The following is a 14,376-nucleotide window of genomic DNA, read 5'->3' as shown; positions in this document are numbered from 1 at the left end:
TTTCATGCAAACTCCACTGTATCATGTGTCACATTCAGCCCACCTTTGCCTCTTCTCTCCTTCCACACTTTCTTTCCTGGTCACATGGCTCCATGCTATTGTGAACCTTTTCCTGGGCTGCTGACTGCAGAGCCCTTCACCAACCATGTGTGCAGAAGTAGAATTGCCCAGTCTTGTGTCTTCACTTGTAACCATTACCCTGATAGGTTTTACTGAACTTATTTGTTTACATGCATTATTCATTCTGCAACTCTGGCATCTCATAGTTTGTATTTAAAACCATTTTTTTGCATCAACATCAATATCAACAGATATTTATCAAGCACTTCCTCAAATGGGAAAGTTAGAACTACCTTCAATGTCTTTGACATTGTCTCAAAGTGCTCTATCTCTAGCATGTAATAAATCTTTTCTGACTGAAAACTGATGTGATCCCTGGTTGCACATATTGCTGGTTTCTGCTCCAATGAGTCTGTATGTTCTTTGAAAAGACAATGTAATTATGCCTTACTTGAATTAAATTGACTTGATCTCTACAACCATCCCATAAAATATTTACTATTATCATCCTCATTGTCATCATAAACCTCCTCCTCATGACCCCCATATTATATGGAGTGGGGAAATGCTACGGTGGCCTCTAAGTAGACAACCTAGCAGGCTATTCCAGAGGTTCTGGAACTGAAATGCTCATAAACCAAATTAAGATGCTCAAATCATTTAGTTTGGTAAATCTACTTAAAATATACAGTGAGAAGCAAGAGGAAAGAGATTAGGTAGGTTAAGACATTTAGTGAAAGCAGGTAGAATGACCACATTACTTGTGGGTCACTTAAGGCTCCTATATCCTGACTCTGCCTCAACTGCCTACACCACAGATTGTGTGGTTATAAGAACCAGAGTTGAGGGCAAACAAGCAAGTTCAGAGACGGAAGGTTCATGGTACCAAAATGCTTGTTCTACTGGAGAGATGAAAAGGCAAGTATGCATGCCACAGCTATAGCTCGGTGATGACTTGGTGAGCAGCAATGCATGCTTTAACCACAGGATAAGTGGGTTAGAATGGGTTGATACCAGTGGGTGGCCAATTTGAGGTAGGTAAAGCTGAACCATGCTTTGTGAACATTTAAGGTTTTGCTTTCCATCTCTTTCTATCTACAAATTAACACTCTCATTTGTTTCATCAGTTTAATCTACATTTAACACATAAGTGTCTATTTATTCTATCTATGTTTATCGTGTCCTATAGGTTAAAAATGTACTTACCATGTATTCTTAACATTTCTTATGAATTTCATCCATCCCATTGTTTTTCTTGTTCTTTAAAGCAGAATCTAAAATTCTTAAAGCATACATAAAACACATATTATGTTATGGATGAAGCACATTTCTGAGGTACAGGGCCATTAAACCACTTGCCTAAGATCCTCACCTTTAGTGCATGGCAGAGACAGGGTTTCAAATATAGGAAATCTAGCTCTAGAGCCCACTTTTAAATCACCATCCTATCTTGATTCCTAATTTGCCTGAGAAAACACAGCTAGCAAGTCTCACTGCAAGCCCAATGCTCTTTCCTGTAACTACTCTTCATGTATAAGTACCCTTGGGGAAGATCTGTCTTTTTCTTCTCTGCATTCTTATCACCAAGCATAGGACCTGTTGATCAAGAGAATACCTCATGTTACATTTCTATTTTTGTTTTGATTTAAGTTTAAATGGCCTGAGTGATTCCAATTTAACGTTTAAGAAAATTTAACCTTTTGCATTTAAAGTTACACTGTCTTCCGTATCTGATTTTAAACTGAATTAACCTAAAGAGATCCAGTTGCTAGAAAGCAAAAGATAAGGATCCATGAACTGAGATCTAGCTCTGATTGTGAAATTGACCCGTTCAAAGAGATTAAGTTGTTTCTCTATGCTTCATTTTCTCCAGTAGGAAAATAGCCCTAGTAATTCTTATCCATCCCCTTCACCAGGAACTGTTACATCTACTATTTTTCCTATCACTAGCATGTCATTAAAAAAAATAATGGTTGGGAATTCCCTGGAGGTCCAGTGGTTAGGACTCCACACTCTCACTGCTGAGGTCTCAGGTTCAATCTCTGGTCAGGGAACTAAGATACCACAAGCCGTGTGGCATGGCCAAAAAAACCAAAAAGGTTTCTGCATTATGGATTAGTAATTATAAAATATGTAACAAAATCTATCTATATATTCATAAAATTAACTATACACATATTAACAAGATTTAAAAAAAACAAATGTTTATAACCTTTTAAAGTAACATTTTATGCCACATTTGGACATGCTTAACAATCTGCAATTTGCTAAGTATTCTACAGTTTTTCTCGTCCACTTGACTTTTCTGAAAGAAAAGAAATTAGCCTTCTGGAAGAAGCTAAGATGAATTACATGTTTTAAAAATTTTGTGTATATATATATATATATATATATATATATATATATATATACACACACACACACACAATTTTTTCTCTAGGAAGTTGGCGATAATCACAATGTATACAAAACCATTTAGAACTCAGCACAGAGGTTGCTTAACCCTGGCTAATTAGAATTACATGGGAAACAAAAACAAAACAAAACAAAACAAAAAAACCGATGCTCCAGCCCTATATCAAACCATTTAAGTCAAAATCTCTAGGAATGGAATGTGAGCAGCTGTATTTTTAAAAGCTCCCCAGACATTCTACTAAATACTTGACCAGCCCTCTTCAAAACTGTCAAGTCATCATAAACAACAAAAGTCTGAGAAACTGTCACAGACCAGAGGAGGCAAAGGAGACATGATGACTAAATGTAATATGGTATCCAAAATGTGATCCTGGAATAGAAAAAGGGTATTAGGGGAAAACTACGGAAATCTGAATAAGTTGTGGAGTTACTAGTAATATACCTATGTAGGTTCCTTCGTTGTGACATATGTACTGTAGTAATGTTGTTAACAATGGGAAACTGGGTGAGGAGTATATGGGAACTCTCTGTACTATCTTTATAACTTTTCCATAAATCTAAATATATTCTAAAATAGTCTACTTAAAAAAAATCTCTCTAATATGGAGCCAGGGTTGAGAATCACTTACATAGATTCCACTTACATTTTACCAGAAAACAAAAGGACCCTGTGAAATATTGAGCCCAAATGCCAATTCCAGCATGTACGGTCCTAAAGTCCTGACCCCTAGAAACAGTGGGCTGCTGCATTAGAACCGGTTACATTTCTAGAGGCACCTCCAGGGAAACACAAATGGACTAATTGCAATAAACGTAACTGGAATCATCACAATCCTGATAATTAATTGCTTCCAAGATACAAAAATTCAAGAATGACTGCTTAGTAAAGGAGAAAAAACTACTCACAACCCATTTTTTATTTTAGAAAGCTTTCATCTTGATATATATGAGATATATATATATCTGGATTCAGTATAATGTCTTAATTATGGTACTCTAGTGGTTTGAGAAAATTACGAATGATTTATCTTTACTAAGAGCTGTTAGTTCGCTTCTTATCTGTAAAGGAGATTTAGACCTGATCAGAAAGTTCTTCAATATTGAGTTAACTTTTCCTCTCCTGCCTCTCTCACTGTGGTAGGAAGAAGGCAAGGAAAAAATATCCCCTAGTCCTCCATAATGAAGTCAACCTGGACTTAACTTGGTCACACTTCTCTTTCCTAACCATAAAAGATATTTGTCATCTGTGTAGATCTCTAGAGGAAAGTCAGAATTGTACCTGAAGAAATCACTCTGCACAAGTAAACATTTGACAAACAACAAGTGCGTGGAGACGGTGTTTCAAAACCTCCTTAAAAAGATTTTTGTTTCGTACATTATTTTGTTTGGCAAAAATGTCACCATTTATAATCCAGAACCCCTAGGCATCGTGGAACTAACAAATGGTATTAACAGTTTGTAGTGATCTGGATTACAACCCAGCTCCCTAACTCCATGCCACACTAGGTTAATAATTTCTCTGAGGTCATCTCAGTTTCTTATCTGTAAAACCAACGGTTTGGACTAAGCAATCCTCAATGTACCTTTTCATTCGGACACCGAGATTGGGTGAGAGGGATTTAAAGAAACAGACTGGGAGTTTTAGGATTTAGGTCTTTGGGTTCTGGTGGGCGAGATGGTATTGGAGAAACTGTTCTCATGTTTGTGTTTCCTAAAGTCGGAGGGATAAGTGATATGGGGTAAGAATGCCTGAAAGGTAAGAGTATGACAGCGACCGGTCATGTTTGTGTTTCTAAAGTCGGAGGGATAAGTGATATGGGGTAAGAATGCCTGAAAGGTAAGAGTATGACAGCGACCGGCTGGACGGTCAACTCGGGATTTTTCTGGGGCTGGCAGAGTATTCAGAGTTCGGTTGCCAGGCAACCGGTCCGCCTCTGGGTGGGTGGAGGACTCCAGTTGGAGGTGTCTAAGTCACTGCCTCTTACTTTAGCCACGGTTCCTTCTTCTAGAAAATTAATGAAATATGTAGCCTTTAAAAGTATACAATTTTTAAAGCCAAGGTTTGGCAGTCCTATTGCTGAGTTCTACTCGAGGTGGGTTTTCTTTTTCCTATTCTCAGGCGCGATGCTGGGCGCCTCTCTGGCAAGGCCCCTGCCCCCGCGCGTTGCCGGGCAGGGCTGGACGCCGCCTGCTCCTCGCCCCCCGCCCTCCCTGAGCTGGGCCCTGGTCTTTCGCGGCAGGCTCTCGGCCGCCATGGGCTCGGAGATGGATCCGCTGCTCCTGGCGTGGAGCTATTTTAGGCGCAGGAAGTTCCAGCTCTGCGCCGATCTGTGCACGCAGATGCTGGAGAAGTCCCCTTATGACCAGGTACAGGCCGGACCCCGTCAGCCCTGTGGATCCCGGCAATAAGGCTGAGGGCTCTGGAGGATTCCCAGGTCCGCGGGAGGGGTCTCCAGGGAAAAAGGCTCAGGGCGAGGTTGACCTTGTGGTCAGCATAGGCACCTGGAGCGAGACCCCCTGGAGCCTTGGCCGGTGGGTCCTTGCCCGCGGGACCCACGAGTGCTGTGCCACGACCGCCCGCTCCTCAAACTTAAGCAGCCCCTTTCCTTCAAACGTCGCCTAAAGGAACAATTTGGTGACGAACTTTGTTAGTTCCTTTATACTTGCATGTGGATGGGCTCTTAAGCTCGCTGCACGTACGGTATTGATTTCTAAAACCATTATGTATAAACATAGAGATCTGTAACTTCCCACTCCCTGTTGAAATAGCTGCCTTTTTTTCTTTTGGATCAAACGTGTAATCCTTCTGGTTCATCTTAAGATTGTTGTCCAAGAGTGGGGAGCCTTTGATGCTGGGGCTTGAGTGCAACTTGAGGCAAATAATGCAAATTAGAGGAATGAGAATCTAGGAGTTGAAAAGATACATTCATTATTAGGAGGGAGAGATGGGAAAAACGTTCCTGTAAAAGAAGGAAAGATGGCATTGATTATAGTAGTTTATTTAGGGTTTCTTAAATAAAGTATAATATTAAATAAAGTGAGTGAAAAGGGTTGTATGCTAGGTATAAGAGGTACAACTCTGGTGGTCAGGTAGTTCCTGGAAGAGACAAGAAAGGAGAAAAAGGGAGAGCAGAGCTCTGGTAGTTTGTCAGTACATCTATTAAGTGCAGAACGTACCCATGTAGTTATAGTTTCCCAGCTTTTCCTCTAGTGGTGTTGCCTTGGAGTTGTTAGAAAAAAAGGAAAATTGAGGGGGAGTTCCGTAAACTGAGGCGTGAAAACTGTCACTAGGCTCTGCCTTAGCGCCCAGCAAATGGATTGAGGATAACCTATTAAAGTGAATCTTTTGGCCTTCAGATAGATAGCTCATCTCCCACAAGAGAAATCTGTGTTAGTAGGAATGCTAAACTAGGTTGTGCTTGTGTTAGGTCACATTGGTTAATAGGACTGCATTTCCATAGACAAGCATGCTTCCAAGTATGTTTCCTGGCATCGTAGTCCCACAAATGCTGCTTTAAAAAAAAAAAAAAAAAAAAAGGATTCCACCCTCAAATATGTTTGGGAACCACGACAAAATATGGACCCTTTTACATTCGTACAACCAAAGTTTGTTACAAACCAGTGATGTACCAGACATTGTTCTATTTTTCCACTGAGTTAGGATAATTTCCATTCTGTGTTCCAAAGAACAACAGTCCCAAGAGTGCTCAGTGAAAGAAAGTTTCCTCATTAAATGCATTTGGGAAATGTATATTTCCTACTTAGAGAGTCCTACTAAAGGTTCTGAGGAGTTCTGCAGAAAGAAACTGCCTAATTTTGATGAATACAATAGTTCTGAAACTTATTTGATCACCTATTCCCTTTTTGGCGCTGGGCGAGGCTCAGATATCTTTGTTGTTATCATCCTAGGGGGATGTTGTCACATTAGGAAATATGTTATAGGCAAAGCAGCAGTGTTTTTATTAATGGTTAAGACCTTATAATCTTTTTTAAACCATTTTTAACCATTGAAGTATAGTTAATTTACAGTGTTGTATTAGTTTCAGGTGTACAGCGAAGCAATTCAGTTATACATACATATATTCTTTTTCAGGTTTTCTATTATAGGTTATTACAAGATATTGAATATAGTTCCCTGTGCTATACAGTAGGTCCTTGTTGGTTATCTGTTTTATATATAATAGTGTGTATATGTTAATCCCAAACTGCTAATCTATCCACCACCACCCCTGCACCCTGCTATCCCCTTTGGTAACCATAGTTTGTTTTCTGTGTCTCTAATCTTAATGATGTAATCATAGTGACATTCAGTACTGCAATTGAGGTTTACTTTGTGCTAGACACTGTGATCAGGACTTTACAGTGTTCAATGACCTTTTATTGAGTGCTTACTACTTGCCAGGGATAAATTCTATAAATTATGTGTATTTCTTTGCTTAGAATAACCTTGCAAAGTATGTAACAAAGATAATAGGTAACATTTATTGAGTATTTACTCTGTGTCAGGCTTGATTCAGAGGGTTTTATATGTTATCTCATTTAATCCTCAGCTATTTTAGGAAGTTGGTACTATTTCCCCCATTTTACAGATAGAGCACACTGAGGTACATGGAGAAGTAATTTGTCCAAAGGTACAAATCTGGTAAGCCCATTCCCTTTGTCTATCCTGTGCTGCTTCTTTGGTGCTTATGTAGCCTAATTTTTCAAAACTCTGTGTTTCTGAACTTTTTCCAGTACATTTTCCCATTTGCTGTTCCTTTTTCAAGATCTTTAGCTAAATGGGAATTTGACATATCTGTGTACTTGGATTAAAGGCTCTGAGAAGTCCTGAAGGAAGGTAACCTGCCTAATTTTGATTAAGGCAGTATTCTGAAACTTACTTGACCGCTGACTGATTCCTTTTTTGGGGGAGAGGTACAGATTTATCCTGGGGAGATGTTGTCACTTCGGGAACTGCATAGGCAAAGCATCAGCGTTTCTATTAATGGTTAAGAAGGAGCTGTAGCGGAGATCTTGACCCCTTTCCTTGTACCTAGGGAGAACAGGGTGAACAAATTAAGAACTTCATTTAAAGTCTCCCAAATTAACAGCTAAACAAGGTAGTAACTTGGATCTTTTTATTTGGCCTCTTATATAGTTCCCTTTAGGCCTTGCTGGCCCTCTTGGAAAATTAAGACTTGTTACAAGGAATGTTTAGTGGATCTGATTTTGATAATGGTAGTGAAGAATAAAAGATACAAGATCATACTGGGAAATACTGCTGTTGTCACTGGTTAACCATCTGACATGGTTAAGATCATTATGGCAACAGATCTTGTTAAGTCCTGGCCTATTCCACTGTCCTATTTATTGTGGATTTGAAATAATACTTCATAATGTGATACATAATTAATTTTAATATCCTAGAAATGTTTTTTAAAATGTAATTCTTTGTTACTGTTTTATTGTTATAAGCAGGGGTTGATATGTTTAGCTCCTATGAGTATCAAAGGCTGCCAAGGAGAATCTGTACCAGATCTAGAAGAAATTTATGACATTTTTTTCCCTTTCTAATCCTTTTTATTTGTTATGCTGAGATAGTTTATTTAAGGAGGAACTATATATATTGTCAGAATGACGAGTAGCACTTCACCAGGAACAGAAGTTTTAACTTGATGTTACCTTACCAAACTGGCCTTTGGATTCCTGGTTAGGGCCTCTGGAAAGTTTACATGGTTCACTCCTATTAGTTATTCTTTGATCCAACCTTTAAGCACTGCGCTTTTTCTCTGTATGCTTCTCTTAGCACCAATTTGTGCATTTTGTATCCAATTGTTATTTCATTTTGGAAATATTTTCCAGTATGATTTCCCCAAGCTTAAAGAAATCCTGCTTTTTTTCTTAATTAATGAAAAAGAATTTAAATATTTATGTTAGAGTGCTGATGCATTTAATGAGGAGCTTTAGGAAGCTTTAGGAGATTCCTTTGATTAAAAGCTTGAAAATTCTCATTCTTTCTCTTAGAATATGAGTCCAGGATGGCAGATCTGTATGGAGTGACACAGAATCTGGCACCCAGGTGCCATCATTATGTATTTTGCTGAATGAGTGCCTTGATCATATTCATATATGCATCCGGATGGTGTTATTTATGTGCGCCAGCTTCCGCTCTGTTTATGGAGATCACCCTAATCGCCTGGTGGTCTTTGCTTCTCCCTGCCCCCCACCCTAATTCTCAGCACCATAGGTTCTTATATGTATTCACCTTTTCATACAAATGTAAATGCATTATGGACATTCTTAATTCATTTATTTCGAGGGTCAGTTTTTTGTTTTTTTTTTTTTAAATCAGTTGAGCAAATTCTTCCTGGATCGCTCCAGGAGAGTATTTCTGATAGTTTATCATCATTGGTATTTCTTCACAACGCTCTTGTTTCAGCGGAAGAAGTTAAATGGAGAGACGAGCAATCTATGAAAAGCTAACAGTCATATGATCAGAGCAGAGGCAGATGATCCTGAGCCCCTGCGGTTTCCCTGGTTTACCTTCATATACCCCTTTAGTCTCGTGGGCTTTTTTTTGAGGCTTCTACATTTTAAAGTAGAATATTTTTCCTCTGCAGCTTCTTGAATTACCATTCCTGTGCCACGCGACTGATTTTATTACAAATGAGGGACTTTGAAGCAGTGCCTGGACACATGGAAGAGACAGGAAATTAAAATGTTTCTCCTGAGTGCCAAATGGATTCATTTTTGCTCTTGCTTTTTTTTTTTTTTTTCTAGAACAAAAATAGCTTTTGTTTTTTATGTTAATATTCGCTTTGGGTTTTGCTTATTTTTCTCCCAGATGAGGAGAACCTCCCTAAAGTGATTTGCTATTTGCTAATCTTTTTATAAGCTGGTCCAGGGAGCTTCAAAAAGATGTTTTGGTGGTGACACATTAACCTGTTGGATTGAAGCCCACCTCTAAGACTATTTCTTCTACATTTAGTTCTCCTTTAAGAGATACCGTTTTGGTATAGTATCATCAAAAATATGTACTTAGTGCCTTGTATCTTCTATTAGGACATGTGGATTTTATTTAGTTTTGATCCTTGCCAAAGTCAGAGTAATCCGGTTGGCCGGAGAGGTATGATATACTATGGACCAGCTTGTTTCCTAAGAGTTAAACAATTTTATTTGGATACGGAAGGACTGAAGGGTAGGTTGAAGGTAATAACACGATGTTTGGGAAGGGTTCCTGAAAAAGTTGAATTCTGAACTGCTTTTCCCAGGTGCAGAATGGTGTGAAACAGGGCAGGGTCTGTAAGCATGAAGGACATTAAAGTTCTGATCAGTTAAGAATAGAGAAGGATAACTGGTTAATTCATCGTAGTTTCCCCATTTGACAAAAGACAGCAGGAACAATCAATCCATAGAGAAGTGTTGTCTTTTTTCAAAGTTTTCTCTTAATCATGACTAGAAAAGTGGTTAAAAGTTATAAGACATAAGAGAGAGAAATGCAAAATGGCCTGCCATGCAGCAACATGACCTAGAGGGAATGCTTGCTTTTACAGCTCATGTCGGCTCATGTCGGTCGTCCTGATTAGTTGCTTAATCTGATTACTGTTCTTTGTGTTCCATATGTCAGATTCATGGCTTTAAAAGCAGCCCCGATTTTAGCTCCAGTATAATTCAACAGTTCATAAAACATAGAGGTAGTTGTTTTTTTTTTTAAAGTTAATATACTTTTCTTAATGAGGTAGATTTCTGATAGATTTTTAAATTGTTAAAATCTGTGCTTCTGGGAGTGGGAGAAGTGTCAGAATGGGGGTAATTCACATTTTTCTCCCCCCCCCCCCTCCAATCTCTGCTTATAATGAGAGATGTTGCAGAGAGGAGGGGGTTATTACTGTCAGTGGTTTGAAGGTGGAGAAAAGGCTGAAAGCCACTGGCTTAGATGAAAGGTAGAGAAGCAGGGGTCCCCAGTGAGCTGTATGTTAGTAGTTGGTTGAGACAATGATCTGGTGATCCAAGCCAAATAAACATCTTTTTGTATGATTACCTAATTTATTTCCTCATTGGGGCCATGGAGACTTATAACCAGGCATTCTTTTGATTCTGTACTCTGCAGAGCAGTTCACGTTGCTGAATTTTACAGATTACATTCCCACTTGGCTCCTTGGTCACTAGATTTCCCTAAACCTTCTGAAATCCATTCATTTCTCTGTTCTCTTACATTCTTTTTCTTCCTGTTATTGCTAAATTCTGAATAGTGACTCTGTAGTTTAAGAGCAGAGTTGGGCAGACTCATTAGCCAGAGTAAGTATTGGTGGCAATTCGGAAGTTGCATTCAGAATCATCTGGAGATTTAATTCCCTAAAGTAAAAGCAACAACCTAAGAGAAAGTTATATCCTAGGGAGGAAGGAAGGAAGCAAACTGCTGTGAATTGAAGTTTATGCTGGTGAGTTTTTGCTGGTTCTAGGCAGTGCCACTCTACTTTCCCTGTCTTCTTACTCACTCACTTTCACGGAGATTCAAAGGGAAGTTTTAATTTGATGTGCCATAACTGGGAGTCAGTTCTGAGTTCTGAAAAAGGAAGTAATAGAGAGTTGGGTGCTTTTCTGTTCATTATGTGTATGTATTTATAAAGAAATTCTGTGTGGTTAATACTTCTTGTTGAAAGTACTACCACCTTATACTTCATGAACTACTGTAGTATAAGAACGCTGAAAATTATGAAATAATCTTCAAAATGCAAGGTTTTATTTTTAAAGCTATCCTATAAAGTAGGCACTATTGCTCTAATTTGAGAGGAGGACTGGGTAATGGAGGTTGTTCAAGGTCATGCAGCTAAGTGGCTTCCTGAGGATCAAGCCCAGGTTTTCTGACTCTAGGCCTGGGCCTGATGCTTTCTACTCAAACTATGCTGATAATACCCGTGGAAATAATTTGCTAGACCAAGTGAACCTAATTTGTGGTTTCCTATGTATGTGGATTAATTTAAATCATCACAGCTATAATTGAGAGAGACCCAGATGAAGGTCTTAGTGATTTAAAAATTAAATCACTAAATTTGCCCTGTCTCTAAATTAAAATATCCTGATTCTTTCCTCCAGTGTTCTGCTGCTCCTGGTGGATCTCCAGACCAGCCATACCTGGCCTTGGTCTTCCCATACCCTACAGTAGTCTGCGTTCCGGCCTTGCTGTGATCTCATATATAAAGCAAAGTGCATGCTCTTGACTGAGAGTGTCTAGGTTCAAATACTGCCTGCACACTTTGACCTCAGAGTTATCCCTAAAATGGCCATGATAACATACCTACCTCAAAGGGTTGTTGTGAGGGTTAAGTTCATTAACAAATGCTAAGTGATCAAAAAAGTGAGCTGCTATTATCTCTAGTTAGCCAGAGATATTTGCAGGTGGGAATCTGTCATATTTTTCTGAAAGGATTGTTGGTAATCTGGAGAGCATCTGTGAGGAAAGTGTCCAGTGAAATTGATGATAAAATGATGTTGAATATAGTTCATGGATCATTGGTACACAATCCTTTCCAGAATAATCTCTTTCCTTTTACCCTGACTTCCTTATCTCTCATGTTCTGCTTTTCTGTCCTCCATCTAAGTCATCTGTGATTGGTCCATGCTTGAGTATGGCATTTAACACATTGTACTGTAATTTATTTAGTTATGTGCCTTCCCCCACAGAATGTTTTCAACGCCTCTCGGGGTTCCAGGGATGCCAGGAGAATGTTGTGGAATTAACATATTCTCTGCCTACTCGTGGTTAAGCCTTGCCTGCATCTTCCATCCACACCACCTCACTGGTCTCTACACCTTTCCATCTTCTCGCTTCTCATTTTCTTCGCATTTCACATCAGGTCCCTAATGTTCTTTACCTGCCTGGTAAGTCCTAAGTGCGATCCTGCGGGGCAGGACGAGACACAGAGAGCATGAAGGCGGTCGTTGGTGAACAGAGAGCTCTGAGGCTGAGCTGCGGGGGTCAGTTGGGGCCACTGGAGGAATCTCCCTGCGCTTGGCAGACTAACAAGCGTCCAGCGTTTACTTATTCTCCGTGGCTCTGTCTACTTTAACTGTTTTCCTTTTCAAACGCTGTCTACAATCACCTCTGGTAAACTTTTTTACCTGTTTCTATATGGGACTTATCTTGTATCTCTCCTACACTTTACCCTTCAATCCTGCCTTATTATGTATCCAACTCGTTTTTTTTTTTTTTTTTTTTTTTTTTTTTTTTTTTTTTTTTTTTTTGCGGTATACGGGCCTCTCACTGTAGTGGCCTCTCCCGTTGCGGAGCACAGGCTCCGGACGCGCAGGCTCAGCGGCCATGGCTCACGGGCCCAGCCGCTCCGCGGCACGTGGGATCTTCCCGGACCGCGGCACGAACCCGTGTCCCCTGCATCGGCAGGCGGACTCCCAACCACCGCACCACCAGGGAAGCCCCAACTCGTTTGTTTTTAATCTCCAAGGTGGACTGGCAAGAAAGCGCTCTGGCTTCTTTGTGTGACCTCGAGCAAACTACATGACATCTCTGAATTTGTTTCCTGATCTGTAAAATGGATAATAACACTTACCCGCCTCCCTGAACTGGTTGTTGTGGGACTCAAATGAGATAATGGGGGGTCATTTAGACACGTATACAAATAAATAGAAGAAAGAATAGAAGGGGTTATTTCTTCTGTTATCTCATTGCCTGTATCAGTGTATTTCTCTAAATATGGATTGTGGGATCTAGGAAATCTGTTCTTTTTCCAGCTCTTTCTTCTGCACGCTGGCATTGGAAACCTCCAGTCGCTGTGTCTTAGTTGCTGTTTTGTGTTCTGTTCAGCTGATTGCCAAGTACCACCCCCTAGGGCTCTCACTTTCTAGCTTAGTTTAGCCTTTTCCTCTCTTGTTGCTACTGTGTGTCATGTGAAATTGCTTATCCTTGCTTGGTGACCAGATGGTTTACACATTGCTTGCACACATAATATATTCTTTAAAAAATATTTCGGGTATTCTTTTTGGATTTTAGAGCTGTAGAAAGCAAGGATTTTTTTTTTTCTTTCCTTTTTCTGTTTCTTAGTAGCTTTCCCAGTAAAACATGCTGCAGATTGAGTGTTCAGAGGCTGCTGACTGTAGATGTGAAAGTGTAGATCTTTTATAAATAAATTTGTTATAAATCTGTTTTTTTTAACCAATGCATTTCTATTTAATTTTGGACAGAAAAAAACCCTGAGTTTATCAGCACCTGGCCCTGATATATATTACATCGTCTATTTACAAAAATTTCTCAGAAGACATTGCAGTCAGAATTAATTTCTTATCTTTAGCCACTGATCCCATTATGTTTATGGGGAATAGAAGGGTTTATAGTATGTGGGTTTTCCTCCTCCTCCTCAAGTGATTAAAGTCTGAATGCTTTAACCACCATGAACTTGTTTTTGAATATAAAAATAGCTTCCTTGATATAGTTGTAAAATTATTTTTAATTCCTGAGATACTGTGAATTCATTAAATATGTAACGATCTCTTCTCTGTGCTCTAAATGAGGTTAGAGTAATTAGAATTTTCTGATCATAGAAAATTTAGCACTCTTCAGTGGATAGGGTGTTACTTTTACAGAACTTGTGAGGGCACTTTTGGGGAAAGATTAAAGTTCATGTTTGGGTTTATATTGAATGAGTTTGAATCCACCTACAAATACTTGGTTGGTCATTAAGACTTTTAATTTTAGAAGCTGTATTATCCTAAAAATGTTTACTACCTTCTTAATGCTTTCCAGGAACCAGATCCAGAATTGCCAGTGTCTCAGGTAAAGGTTTAGCTGCAACCATTAGTTTAGAGAATAGTTTAATGACTATTGCTTAGTTGTTGCTATAGATTAGAAAATTTGCTGCCTATCTACTTGTGCTGTTATAAAATTAGCTATATCTACCAGGCATTCTG

General features: G+C 39.2%; 1 protein-coding gene across 3 annotated transcripts in view; it reads left to right on the top strand.

The window, feature by feature from the left end:
- The first annotated feature begins 4,614 nt into the window (after positions 1 to 4,614).
- Positions 4,615 to 14,376, top strand: part of TTC8 (tetratricopeptide repeat domain 8) — a 53,372-nt gene continuing 43,610 nt past the window's right edge. The window contains exon 1 of one of the 3 annotated variants that reach the window (XM_059059539.2): positions 4,615 to 4,842. In XM_059059539.2, the coding sequence (XP_058915522.1) occupies positions 4,729 to 4,842 (114 nt within the window). In that variant the 5' untranslated portion in view covers positions 4,615 to 4,728. The remainder of the gene's footprint in view (positions 4,843 to 14,376) is intronic. The other 2 variants (XR_010839437.1, XM_067027918.1) reach the window with 2 other exon arrangements.

The sequence above is a fragment of the Kogia breviceps genome, chromosome 3 (genome assembly GCF_026419965.1).
Source record: "Kogia breviceps isolate mKogBre1 chromosome 3, mKogBre1 haplotype 1, whole genome shotgun sequence".
Taxonomy (NCBI): Eukaryota; Metazoa; Chordata; class Mammalia; order Artiodactyla; family Physeteridae; genus Kogia; species Kogia breviceps.
The sequence above is the reverse complement of the archived record's forward strand: the minus strand, read 5'-3'. Positions and strand labels throughout refer to the sequence as shown.